The sequence below is a fragment of the Polyodon spathula genome, chromosome 18 (genome assembly GCF_017654505.1).
Source record: "Polyodon spathula isolate WHYD16114869_AA chromosome 18, ASM1765450v1, whole genome shotgun sequence".
Taxonomy (NCBI): Eukaryota; Metazoa; Chordata; class Actinopteri; order Acipenseriformes; family Polyodontidae; genus Polyodon; species Polyodon spathula.
The window spans coordinates 33,669,587-33,682,566 of NC_054551.1; the positions used below are offsets into that span (position 1 = coordinate 33,669,587).

The 12,980-nt window shown below is 39.9% G+C and overlaps 1 protein-coding gene across 5 annotated transcripts in view; it reads right to left on the reverse strand.

Annotated features, from left to right (window-relative positions):
• LOC121330917 (ubiquitin carboxyl-terminal hydrolase 24-like) overlaps positions 1 to 12,980 on the reverse strand; it is a 40,636-nt gene that overhangs the window by 16,909 nt on the left and 10,747 nt on the right. For 2 of the 5 annotated variants that reach the window (XM_041277888.1, XM_041277893.1), the window contains exons 13-36: positions 12,652 to 12,759; positions 12,155 to 12,250; positions 11,641 to 11,802; positions 11,161 to 11,256; positions 10,600 to 10,707; positions 9,803 to 9,955; positions 9,192 to 9,323; positions 8,717 to 8,828; positions 8,193 to 8,269; positions 7,567 to 7,707; positions 6,987 to 7,040; positions 6,553 to 6,668; positions 6,246 to 6,312; positions 5,872 to 5,982; positions 5,336 to 5,434; positions 4,903 to 5,079; positions 4,128 to 4,213; positions 3,817 to 3,925; positions 3,553 to 3,711; positions 3,121 to 3,218; positions 2,935 to 3,030; positions 2,403 to 2,631; positions 1,754 to 1,916; positions 249 to 404 (exon numbers count right to left, since the gene is read on the reverse strand). In XM_041277888.1, coding sequence (XP_041133822.1) covers positions 249 to 404; positions 1,754 to 1,916; positions 2,403 to 2,631; positions 2,935 to 3,030; positions 3,121 to 3,218; positions 3,553 to 3,711; positions 3,817 to 3,925; positions 4,128 to 4,213; positions 4,903 to 5,079; positions 5,336 to 5,434; positions 5,872 to 5,982; positions 6,246 to 6,312; positions 6,553 to 6,668; positions 6,987 to 7,040; positions 7,567 to 7,707; positions 8,193 to 8,269; positions 8,717 to 8,828; positions 9,192 to 9,323; positions 9,803 to 9,955; positions 10,600 to 10,707; positions 11,161 to 11,256; positions 11,641 to 11,802; positions 12,155 to 12,250; positions 12,652 to 12,759 — 2,905 coding nt within the window. The remainder of the gene's footprint in view (positions 1 to 248; positions 405 to 1,753; positions 1,917 to 2,402; positions 2,632 to 2,934; positions 3,031 to 3,120; positions 3,219 to 3,552; positions 3,712 to 3,816; positions 3,926 to 4,127; positions 4,214 to 4,902; positions 5,080 to 5,335; positions 5,435 to 5,871; positions 5,983 to 6,245; positions 6,313 to 6,552; positions 6,669 to 6,986; positions 7,041 to 7,566; positions 7,708 to 8,192; positions 8,270 to 8,716; positions 8,829 to 9,191; positions 9,324 to 9,802; positions 9,956 to 10,599; positions 10,708 to 11,160; positions 11,257 to 11,640; positions 11,803 to 12,154; positions 12,251 to 12,651; positions 12,760 to 12,980) is intronic. The other 3 variants (XM_041277889.1, XM_041277890.1, XM_041277892.1) reach the window with 3 other exon arrangements.

The window sequence follows — 12,980 nt, forward strand, 5'->3', positions numbered from 1 at the left end:
TTTAATAAAACACCTATAACTCATCTAAAACACAGTACTTTTTACTGCTTGCATACAGTAAATAAATCCGATACACTAAATATGTTTGCAGGAGCAAGGCACTGTATAAGACCCACACCACTTATCAACACTAGGTTAAATCCCCCTCTTCCCTTCTTTTAATCAATCAATGCCTTTTAGAAGTACTATCCTGGACAGTTCTGCCTAGAATAAGCAGTAACAAGACAAAGGCTAGTGCTGTAACTCACCTAACTGCTGGCAGCGTAGCTGCAGACAGGTTACCAGTAAAGATAAGGCTTCTCGGGCAATGATAGTGTCTTTGATGGACACACAGTTCTGTTTCACACAGATCCCAGCGTGCAAGGTCGTTGGCTCTCCCTCACTCCCAGAGCTGCAATTACTACCTGAAAAGGCCAGATTGCCAGCTTAGAAAACTACTGTTGTGTTCTCAGGTTGGTAGCACTTTAGAGGGCATGAATAGCTATGTAATTACATTGTATTAAAGGAGCAAATACCAATAGCTTCTATTACAACTACTATGTAATGACATTTGAACGTCTTGTTACGCTGTGTAAGTACATGGCAATACCATGGCACATACCATTTCTATGTAATTACACGCTTATTTCCAGAGCACTTACTATGTGAAAGCAGAAAACTTTGGTAGTTACTGTTGGAAAACATGGATTGAGAATTGATTAGCAGTTTGCTACGCATGTGGACTGGCAGAGCTATACTGGTGTTTTTTTCTGAAAAGAGACTAATATTGCAGATAGCAGACTGTTTGGTTCAAATTGCATGTACTGCTAACAATTGATAGAGACATTGCGTCTACAAGTTTCTTGCCCAGCATTGACTGCAAGCTAAAAAGATAACAATGCTGTGGACCAGAAGGGGCCAGGCTGTAAGACTTTGGAATGCAAAGCACAAAGGGGCTAAAAGGCTTCCAGGGACTGGCATTGGACCCAGAGGTTCTCAGAGAGATCGAAAGAGATAATGCCACTGGGATCAAAGGGGCAGATTTATGGACCTTTTTTCTCCAGGAGTGTGAAGAATGCACTGAGTTCAGAGGTTGTCACACTAGACTACACACACATACACACATACACATACACACACACACACACACACACACACACACACACACACACACACACACTAAATTAACAGAATAATGTGTTGTACCTTGACCATTGGTTAAGTGTCAGAGAAAGGGGAGGTGGACCATCTATACAGAAGGGTATTTAATGTCATGCAAACATTGTAATGTTGAGTATTCTGTTTGTCCTGTACCTGGGACCAGACTCCCTGCATATTTCAATAAACCTGGCAACTGATTGAAGAAAAGGACTCTGTGCATTTTCTTGAATCTAATCACCATCATTTTTTTGTAAGTTACTTCAGTTACCCAGGTATTAACAATATGTACGCCATGTAATCTATGCATTACCACAATGCCAGCCACCCAGAAAGGGTTCCACACTCAAAAGGTGTTTTAAAAAAACAAAACGAAAAAGTTAACATTTTAACCTCATTACAAAACATAACATTTTTTTTTTGTCTTGCGGCTGATCGGTTTGTTTTTCCTGCTGCAACACTGGAAATGTACTTCCCTTGTTAGAGGGAACAGGACTCCTCCTCTGCCTTGCATTTGCTTTACATGCTGTGGATAGGAATCCTTGAGGGCTCAGATGGACTTACTCAACATTCTTTTAAAGTTCATACAGTTTAAAACAGCCCTTCCTGGATTTACCTGTGCTGCTGAGGCGACTGCGCACCCCTAGAGGGAACAGGGAGTTGGTGCTCTCTCTGATCGGCTGGCTGCTCCCCACCAAGTCAAGGCGCCCAGCTGCTGCTGCCCAGGTGAGGCGCATGAAGCAGGCCACAGTCGAGGTGAAGTCATTCACTTCCATCGTCTAACAAAACACCAGTAAGTCAACTCAACAATGGTTTAGGGTAAAGCCAGCATTTCTCTTATCTGTAGAGCACAGTCAAAATAATTCTGGGCAGTATTATTATTATTATTAACAACACCACCACCACCACCAGCACCACACTGCTGGCCATATTCACCATCATGCTAGGACTTTTCTAAAGAGACAAAAAACAGTAATGCTTAAAAGCTTTATAATAATAAAGGTCAATTGCGGTGTTCCTAGATGCACCGTAGCTGTAACATGCTACTTTGCTACTTCTATCACAACAGAAGTTTGTATTTCACTTTAGAGGAATATGGCGCTAACTCTGGCTAGTGCTTTGTCATGAGCCTGTTTACTGTAAAGCACTGGCTTTAGAAATACAAGAAACTAAATAAATAAAAATGACAAATGTTTTGATTAGAAGTCTTTTTAATGTCTACAGCACTAGCATCAGTGACACTGCTGAAACATTCAAACACTCACCTGAATGGCTACTCGTGCAGCCGGTATGATCTCCTCGACCCTGATCGACGACCGGTCTGACACGGACATCTGCCGGTAGGAGGATTTCTCGGGGGTCCCGCTGAAGGACAGCTGTCGGCTGTTCTGTCGGCTGGCATTCCGGAACGGCCTTGAGGACAGTGCGTCCACGCCATCCTTTGATATCACCTCGTCCAGAGAACTGGGCATAGCCTGGCCCACCAACAGAAACCTGCACCCCATTGTAAGAACACATAGTACATACAGGGTTCACTTATGAAGAATTTAAATTCTAAGCACTAAAGGATTTACAATTCTTTTTTCAATGCCGTTAACTGCATTTTCAAGCTACCTGAAATAGGAGCAGAGGTAAAGGCCTGGGTCTGCAAACCAGAAAAGGCAGCAAAACCCAGTGGACAGGGGAGGTCATTGCTAGCCTTTCACATCACGTCACAAAGTGCTGGAGTGCACTTATAACTTTGCATGAGGTTAATAATAAACAATTAATATTTCAAAAGTTTTGAACAGCTAGTACCTTGCAAGCTGCAAGCAAATGGAGTAAACGCCCTGCCTGGTTTCATAGTCCACCTCTGAAGGAATAGAGTCCTTCTGCATGACATTCACCACTAAACTGCAAGTAAAAAATAAATTAGACATGGATTGATTTCCACATGCAGCGGGTATCACATGCACGTACAGTGCTGAAGGATATTCCCCTTACCTCAAGCCCCCTGCTTTGAGAAAGTTCTCACAGAAAGATTTCACGCTGGTTTTTGCCATTTCATCATCTGTCGTTGGCATCAATTTAGAACTGAGGACCTGCAAAAAGGGATAAAAAAATGTTTTGGTTTATTTAAAATTACTGCAAGACATGAGACATAGTCCTCCAGTATCTTTATAGAACTTGGACAAAAGCAGTAGGACTTGCACACACGCTTGGTTACACAACTATAACCAGAGGATGAACACTAACAAACGTGTGCTACTTATTTCAGGCCTTGTTTTCTATTTGAGGGAATTCTACTCTATTTTATCAATACTGTTTTACGAATTAAAACGTGGTCTTTTTGCCATCGAATATGTTTCAAGCCATCCCAGCACTGCTACATAAACACATGGTGGTTCTATCAAAGGGCAATGCCAGTGCCACTACCTCTAGATTGTAGAGCACTCTGAAGGTTGACATGCCAGGAGCAGAGGACCGGAAGAGGCTCTCTAGAATGGAGGAGGCACTTTGCTGGTGCTGCTGCTTCGAGGACAGGGAGGGGGACTTCGAAGCCTGAGATCCTGACGCCACTGTAAACAAGGTTTTCTAAACAAAGGAGAGAGAGAAAGAAGAAATAAAAAAATAATAAAAAAAAGGGACAGCATTATGCAAGGTTATATGGAATAGGAAAGCTTCATAAAAACGACCTACTTGGTGACTCCATACGCTTGATTCTTTGGGGACAAAGTTATCAAGGGCATCCTGAACTTCGGGGTCCGTGGGAATTAGTAGAAGTAGTTTCCGAACTCGTAACGTTATCCTGCAATAGTTAATACAAAACACATTTAGAGGCCTGTTTATCGGCCTGTGCAAAACGTAAATGAAAATAAGCATTTAGTGGGGCAAATTAATTATAAAAGCATGAATTTACTGGTTGTGTTTAATTGGGTTTTAGTTTTAATTTAATGCTTAAATTAAGATTTTAAATAAACAGATACCTTGCAATATCCCAAAGCACTCACCTCGTCTCGTCTAAGTTGGCAAGTTGGTACAGCATTTCAAACACATTGCACACCAGAGCCATCACCACACCAGGCAAAGACTTCTCCTGAAAGCAAAAAGAAACACACTTAAATCCAGCACACTGACAGCCGGTTTCACAGACCCTGATCAGCACTAATCAAGGACTGCCTGATGTTACCTTAGCGCAAGGTAGTCCAAGATTAAGATGAAAACCAGGGTTTGTGAAACCAGCCTTACTATGTTGTCACTGAGAATAGTAAAAATGCATACATTTTTCTCTGAAACTGTTTGTGCTACAATATTCAAGGTCAGAATCGCCTACATATAAAACTACATTCAAGAAATAATTAGCCAGCAGGTTGTCAAAAGCACTACATGACGTCTGTCTATGCAAACTGTTAGCATTGGTAGATTAGTGTATTCAATGTAATATTCCCCATCATATACCCCAAACGAACAGCGAGGAGACTTGGTGCAAGCACAGCACAGGGAGTATGCCAGTGTTCCTGTCCCAGGGCAAATTGGTCAAAAACAGACATTGTTTCTATAAAACAATTAAATAATGCCACTCTAACTCATGATTATATCACTCTGGTGACCTTCTCCCTAAACCTCTTCTTGTAAGTAAATACAATAAAAAATATATTGAAAAGGAGTCGAGGACCAGTGCGAGTTTACAAGTTTTATGATGGTAGAATTTGGATCCACCGCTGTTGACATGCTGCAAGGCAGAGTTCTGACCAACCGGCTTCAAGGCACAGAGTTCTGACCAACCTGCTCCAGGGCGTAGGCGGAGTTGAAGACGCTGCTGCTGCTGCTGCTGCTGGCAGAGGCGGAGGAGTCTGCAGAGCTGCCAGAGGGAGTGCCCGTCCCGGAGGTCTTCACCGTCAGACCCTGCTCGTCTGAGAACCCCAGCTGGTTCAGCAGCTTCTGATCTTTATTCACTGTTAACTGATCAAGGAAAAACAAAACACACACGTGGTTAAAATGACACAATGCATTAATTGTATCTGTTATGTTTATGTTATGTACAGGGGAGCTTTATCATCGCTGTGCAGTCAAGGAGTTTAACAATGGCTGAAGTGAGATGATTAAACACCTCCCCTCCACACACACACACACACACACACACACACACACTGAACTTCTAAAAACTAAAATCAAGCTTTCATGAGACAGAAAATGTTGACTTTACAAATTTACCTACCACGCTATCATTAGTGAATATCTGGACATTATCCACAGGACAATTTAACTGCTCTGCTATCTTCCACCTGACGCTCCCAACGGTTTCATTACTGTGTGCCTGTGGGGAAAAAATGTAAATTGTTACAAAATATACATATTTAATTATACAATATGATATTATTATTAATTTACCCTTTAATACAAAAACCTGTAATTAGCGACCTTTACTACAATGTATTCAATGCTAATCACTTTAAATTTGGTGGTAAAGACACATTGCAGGTAAAATCAAGAGGCAAAGAGCATCTGAGTGTTTGCTTCAAGATCCTAATTCTATATCTCACATAAACACACCAGCGTAAAGTCTCAGAAAAGTGAACAAACCAACAGTTAGGTACACTCCAGCTATTGCCACAGAACTGGAACAGATCAATATCCACTCACACATTTACATGTACATAGCATTCTACAAGGAGCAACTCTCCTGCAATGCACTGAAAAGAATGTTTTTTTTTTTTTTTCAGAAATCGGATTAGTCTCCGAGTAAGGCTGTACCTCCAGCACGAACGTGTCTTTGGTGGACTCATAGGTGACATGCAGGGTCACAGGATGACCGTGGAAGGAGGCACCATGAGGTAGGATAGTCCGAGGAACAGAATACAGATCCTGCAAGGAAGAAACATTGCAGGGTTAGAGCAGGCTTCTGCAGAGTGAGAGGAGGGAATAGCAAGACTCCCACCAAAAAATGAATGTGTTTATATTGGTGTATGAGTTCTATCCATAAGGAACTAAGGAAATACACAGAAAACATGTTTCATCAGTTTGTAAACTCAAGTTGAAAATGGTTTCAGTATTTCATCAGGAAAAGTGTTTTTAATTTTTCTGAAATGGTAAAATAACTACGGCAAATTTTTTTTGTTTTTTCTTACCTCTATAGTGAGGACATATCGTTCTGCAAGTAGCAGCAATCTTTCAATTATTATAATTTTTGTAGACCTGCAAAAAAAAAAAAAAAAAAAAAAAAAAGATCATCCACCTGAACAAGTGCTTATTATATTCATGCAATAATTGTCAATTTGACTAGTGGATTAGTATGAAACAGATTTTAAAATGTAGTTAAGAAAATGGATATGAAAAAACACACAACATTAACTTCAGTACAATTATAAACATTCTTTTAAAACTAGGTTGCAATGTAATGTAATGTAGGTAGTGTTTTGAGACTTAACACATTACCTGGAAGGTGACTGCACAGACGTGGCTACTGTAGGCATGGCTGTAGCCGTCAGCATCTTGGTAGCCCTGGTAACAGCATGAGTAAGAGTAGGACCCCCAAGGGCTGAACTGGCAGCCTTAAAAACACATGCTTCTGGTTAAATGGTTACAGAAATGCATACATTACAACTTCAGAATTCCACACCAAGATCCTTAAGCCCTGTCTCCTTTGCAAACGTGTCCTGGGTAAGTCTGTTAACAATGACGATTACATGCTATATAAGCAATGACAATTATATGAAAAAAAAAAAAATCACCACCACCACCACCCCCCCGAAAAAAACCCAAATACCCTGTTAGGCACAGTTCATAGACTAGACGGTTAATCTTTCCAAGAAGCAGTTACTGCAAAACAGATTCAGCTTACAATTAAATGTTTGTAAAGAATAACTCACATCTAATCTTTTGTAGCAATCTGCAATGAATTTCTTGTGTAGGGACACTGAATCCTGGTAGGGAAAACAAACAAAAAATGTAATTTGAAATCCCTCACATTTAGTTTTACTGTACACATTTGTACACTGTACATAAGCTTTAAGGTATCTCATTCAAAACGTAGCTGCCCATAACAGCAAGAGCCCCCTATTCAATACAAGGGCAGTCAGAATTGCCGTAAATGTTTAGCAAACACTAAATGGTGCTACATTTAGAAATACTTAATTCAATGACTAACATTTCAACTCGATGTCTCTCTGAAGACACTGAGCAAAACATCTAACGTTCTTTCACTGAATTTATTCCGTTTATTTTAGAATTTCAGTTCCCATATAAAAAGACAGTGTTTTCTTTTTTCTTTTCTTTTTTTTTAAATCCATCCCCATATGAGGTAGCCATTCATGAAAAGTACATATTATAAGAAGTCTCTTCCTCACACTGCTCCCTCAAAACCCGCTGGACAGCCACAGTGCCAACAAGGGGGAAGAACAGTTTAACTAGCCCCTTTTCCTGTGATAAAAGTTACTGAAAACAATTTACCTTTCTCATTTTGGGATTCAAGTTGATGTAGCTGTAGGTAATAATCAGCTGGATTGCTTCATTGGCAATTTCTTCATCTGGTGACTCCATAGCTATCCTCCAGATAAAATCCATCCCTGCCAAATCCAGCCTTTCTACAAACTAGAAAGCAAGAAGCTGGATTTTAAACACCTACCGATAATAAACTGTGTCACTGTAAAGACTAAGCCAAGCTCAAAAAATAATCATACAGATATGCTAATGATAATAACAACAACAATAACATTCTATGTTTTTAAAGTCACTCATTACACCATTTAAAACACTATGTTGTTCATGTTGGATGCACTAGTGTTCAAAACACACATTTATTGGATTTCAGCCAGGGAGCCAACAACTTATGCTGGATAACTTGCTAATTACCAATGCATGACTGTTCAGTGCAAGCAAACAACATGCTATCTTTATACTGCACAGCTTGTGTGGATCATTGTACATTAGGCCCCACTTATGTATATAAAAAACACACACACACAACAAAAGTGTATCTAAGACTGTTTTCAAATGTTATTTAGAACACTCGTTTTCAGTACTTTGAAATGTTACCATTCAGCTTTAGTGCAACACACAAAGAAGTGGACTCATACCAACTGCATTCCTTGTCTTTTCAAACGATGGTCAGACAGATTCACGCTCTCAAAGAAGGTCTTGAAAAGGTTAAACCCTACAAACAAAACAGAGGAATACAGATGCAGCTTTAGGAGATTTCTGTGTTGGAGAAAGCTGGAGCAGGAACACATCCACCCCCACCACTGCCGTCAGCTGATCACAGACATGTCACACAGTGTAAGTTGTCTATTCACCCTTTACAAGGGTTTTTCTGAACACTCAGATTCATTCATCTATTTAAAAGTTAACTAACTAATGTGGCACAATAAAACCAACAGAAGTGCTTTTACTGGTTAAGGCAAAACATAGAACCACTAATTGCAAGATACAACACTGAGAAATGGACAGACGGCGTTCCGGCTTCGATAAATAGTTTCAATCTAATCTTAATAAAAAACAAAAATCAAGCTGCCATGTAGTTGGGTATCGTTTTTATTGCACATTTCCTGCAGGGAAGTGAGTAAAAACAGCCTGCATGATGCAATCGGTAGTTGGCTCATACCATTCATGGTGATTTCATAAGGCTCCAACTTGAGGATTTTCTCTTTGAAAAGCTGCTGCTGGACGTCGCTCTCCAGATCATGCTGTCCTTTTGTAAACCACTCAAAGCACATCTGAATAAACATGGAGGCAGATCGATGAATCAACTGTTTTTCCAAATACACAGCTCAAAACTAAAAATAATATTCAGCAAAGATCGGCGATAGTGCAGGTCAATAAAAAAAACAAAACACACAACATATGGACCTGCCAGTGCACATGACGTCAACTATTTCTACACTGGAGACCTCTTTAAAGATAACTCTAAACACCGTCCTCCTGGATAGGAGTTGTCGCCCATATAGGATAAGTCACAAACGTTTAAAATGTTTTTTTAAGTAAATCTACGTGCATAAGTATATGCACTGTAATTGTCAAATTACTAACTTTGAATGTGTAACAATGTAAATAAGCTTGTTTTGAAAAGCAACCTTTACCTCTCGATCAAGTTCACAGATATCCACCCCAGACACCAGGCACTCCCACATGTCCTTAGCCCTGTTCCATACAAGATACAAGCTGGCCTCTTGGAGGAAAAAAGCCATGAATCTCAGATGCGCTTCCAGGTACTGCAAGAGAAAGTCAGACATTTGGATATAACCATCCCTTAGATTTTAACAGATGTCAAGAGACCATCAGTTACATAGAAAACATTTACGTCTGCACATGTCACGTGTGACACAATGCGTGCATTTCCATCAAATAAAAATTATTTATTATTAATCATTAGAAAGGTTTCATAAATGCATATATTTGAAAACATGAGACAAGTTCTGTTTGACTTTTTATTAACACTCAAGCTCTGAGGAGGAAAACATACTGAACTCCTGCAGCCTTAAAAAACAGGTCTACAATCCCTAGTAACCAGCAGGAGACCTCACCACAAACCAATACAAATGCCCACCGCAGGTTATCCAGCACATAAAACAACAAGACTACCCTGTAGGAAATTAACAGATGTAACATTCTGCGAGGTCTAGTAATTACCTCTAGGTCCTTGCTCCTATCGATTCACTAGCGCACTTCGCAGGTTCTGCTCTCATCTTACCTCTTGATAAGTGTATCTGCCGTCCACCAGCGTGGATCCAGACAGCCCCCCAGGGCCTGCTGCAGACACGGCGAGCCTATGGCAGGAGACCAGGCTGCCTGTTATCAGCTTAACGATTTCGAAGTTCTTCTTCAGATCCTGAATGATGCTCTGCTGAGAGCAACATAGATTGCCACAAGTTCAGTTTTTTTTAAAGCTCTACTATAAAATACGCACCCATTTTTCCAGGAATTAAATAAATAAAATAAAATGCACAACAACACTAACAATAACACCATTAACTTAGATGCATGTTAGAGCCAATATTGGCAATGTTCTAAATGTATTAGTTTACACAAATCTGTATTATTCAAAAGAGGTTTCTTTAATCCAAAAAAGGAGACAAAGAGCTCTTGTTGCAAATAATTCCTTCTGCAAGACAAGGTGTCACTCTGGCTTGGCCGTTGTCCTGGTACTGGAGAAGTGCTTGAACAATACAAAGCCTACATAAAGTACTCAAAGCTTAAAAATGCAGGACCACAGCTTTACTTTGTGAATCACTGTAGCAGTGTTCAAGCTGCAGCAATGACTACAGCGACAATACACGGACAGCAATGCAGTACAATCAGCAGATATGCAGGGTTGTATGGTAATTAAAAAGTGTTAGAAACTCAAACTAGTCCTGCACAAGGCTGCAGGACAACTCTCATTAAAGTATACCGTTTACACGATCAAGGAGCTTGTGCAATCAAAGTTCTGAAATCCTGACCTCGTACACGTATTCAGTGCATGCTGACAACCAGCTGCTGTTCCCTTACCTTGTCTTGCTTCTGATAGGTCTGCTTGATGAAGGAGCGTGTGATCTCATGGAGCTGGCGCAGGGCTGGCACAACCCAGACCGCCTGGGGGTTACTCTGCTGGGATGACTGCAAGAGAGGCAAAGGAGGAGAGTGAACAGTGAAGACAAAGAAAGACATCCGGAAGCCAAGAGGCTCATTCCACAGTATTCCTTTGTCTTTAAGGTCTGCTCCACCATTTAACAACAAAAAAAAGCAGCAGCAAGTTAAAAGCTTGAGAAGGGCTTGCCTTCCAAGATTCCTCAAACTTGCACTTCTTTTCATTTCAAAACTTCTTATACTCATTATTGTTCTGTAGTGGCTTCTAAAAAAACAACTTACAAAACAAGAATTTTTAAACGGCCCAACAACTGGCATAATAAAAAAGAAATCTCAATAAAATCAACAGGTTAAAAAAATAAATACAAATCCCCCAATCAGGCCCCAAGTTACTAATTGGAGTTCTCTTGCAATTTGAGTGATTGGAAGTTATTTGTACAGTACATGTACACACTGTACCCTGTATGTTTGATGTTTTCTTACTTTTGAAATCGAACCTGGTTTCTTCTTGCCCCAGGAACCCATTAGAAAAGAGACTTGTGTCTCCATGGGCGTTTTTGTTTCCTCCTGAATTAGTATCTAAAAAAATAAACTTAAATGGCATTTAAATGCTTTCCCTTGTCCTTAAAATCTATCTCTCTCCCTCATCATATAATATATATATATATATATATATATACACATATACATATCTCTGACCAGAACAAGGCATATATTTCATCAACGATAATGAATACAATAAATAAGTTCTTAAATTGCAGGCAAATTAAGTCCAATAACGCATACTGTATTTTGCACAAAAAAACAATGCACACCTTCTTGTGAGCATATTCATTTCCTTTTACCAAAGCTGAAAAGCCAGATCATCCCTTATGAAACCAGCCACCACTTATATCTGGAGATATGTTTTAAGATCAGCGGGAACAAAAAGAAAAGTAGACTGTTTATATCTCAATGGCCCACCTTCTTGATGTCCTCAATGCACTTGATGATATAGTTTCTCTTCACCGCCTCCTTGACCGCGTAGGCATCGCTCAGGATGGCGAGGTGCTCCTCCAGGGCCTGCTGCACCAGGCTAGTGGGCAACGTTGGCAAGTGGGCCAGCTCCCAAAGAACCTCCAGCACCTGAGGGAATTGCAAAACAACACCAACGTCAACTGGATCCAAGAACATTGTCTGATTCCTAGTAACTCAGCTGGAAATGTTCTTATTTCTGTTTGTCACCGAGTTCTGTTCACAACCAACAGTTTTTCACTTAGTTCTCTGTAGAATAAGATGATCATTCAATTATCTCTGAAATGCAATTAAAAAAAAGACTAACAATCCTTCTCAAATGGTATTTAACTATTTTCTTAAATGTAGTATTTTATTGCACAGTTTAGTTTAGTTATACAGAGAGTTAATATTTTATAAGCAACTTCCAAGACAACAGGGTTTTCTTTAGCCATCCTGACCAAGCAGTGCTCCGATTCCCTACCTTTCCAGCGGTGACCTCGGAATGAGCCTCCCGTCCAATCCGCCCAATGAGGCTCAACAGCTTCTGCCGCACCCGGACACTCTCCATCTCCCAGCTCTGAAAGGGACCTTTGTGTTACTCGGGTCAATAATGAAGAGGATTAAACAAGAGACTTCCTGGCTATTAAAACACTGAGCAACTAGGAACAATTTTTTCTTATTTTTGTACTACAACAGTAGAACTCATTCAAATTGGATTGCTACTTGTCAAGGCCATACCGGCTATAATGCATTCAATCTGTAAAACAAACAGATCTAGACTACTGAATATTTTTTTAAAACAAACAAAACTAGACTAGTTAACATTAAGAATGAAGTTTAGGTTTCACATCAAGTGCTTAAAAAAGGGACCATACAGGTATATACTTGGGTTAAGTAAAAGTTCAGAATGGGTTTAAGCAATACATATGGCCCAAGGCAAAATACACCTACTGTCACCGAGAATTAACTGTAACATACCTTCTGAATAAGAACAAACAGGTGGCTGAGCTGATCAAAGTTGAACTTCACAGCTGCTGCAGCAATGATGGTGTGGATATTCTCGATAACAGTGGAAGACTGGCCAGCCTTACAAGAAGGAAAGAAAGGAGAAAAATAAAATAAACTATACACTGACCGGAACAAGCAGAAAATATAACAATCAATATAAAAAGTAAGAGCATAGATGTATTCTCCTTAAGCTGTTTAAAAAACAAACACACAGCATACAGCAGATGTAAACCTGAGTGATTACTAATGTCTAAATCCCTATTGATTAAAACTATCCAAATACATCCTCTACCAGAACC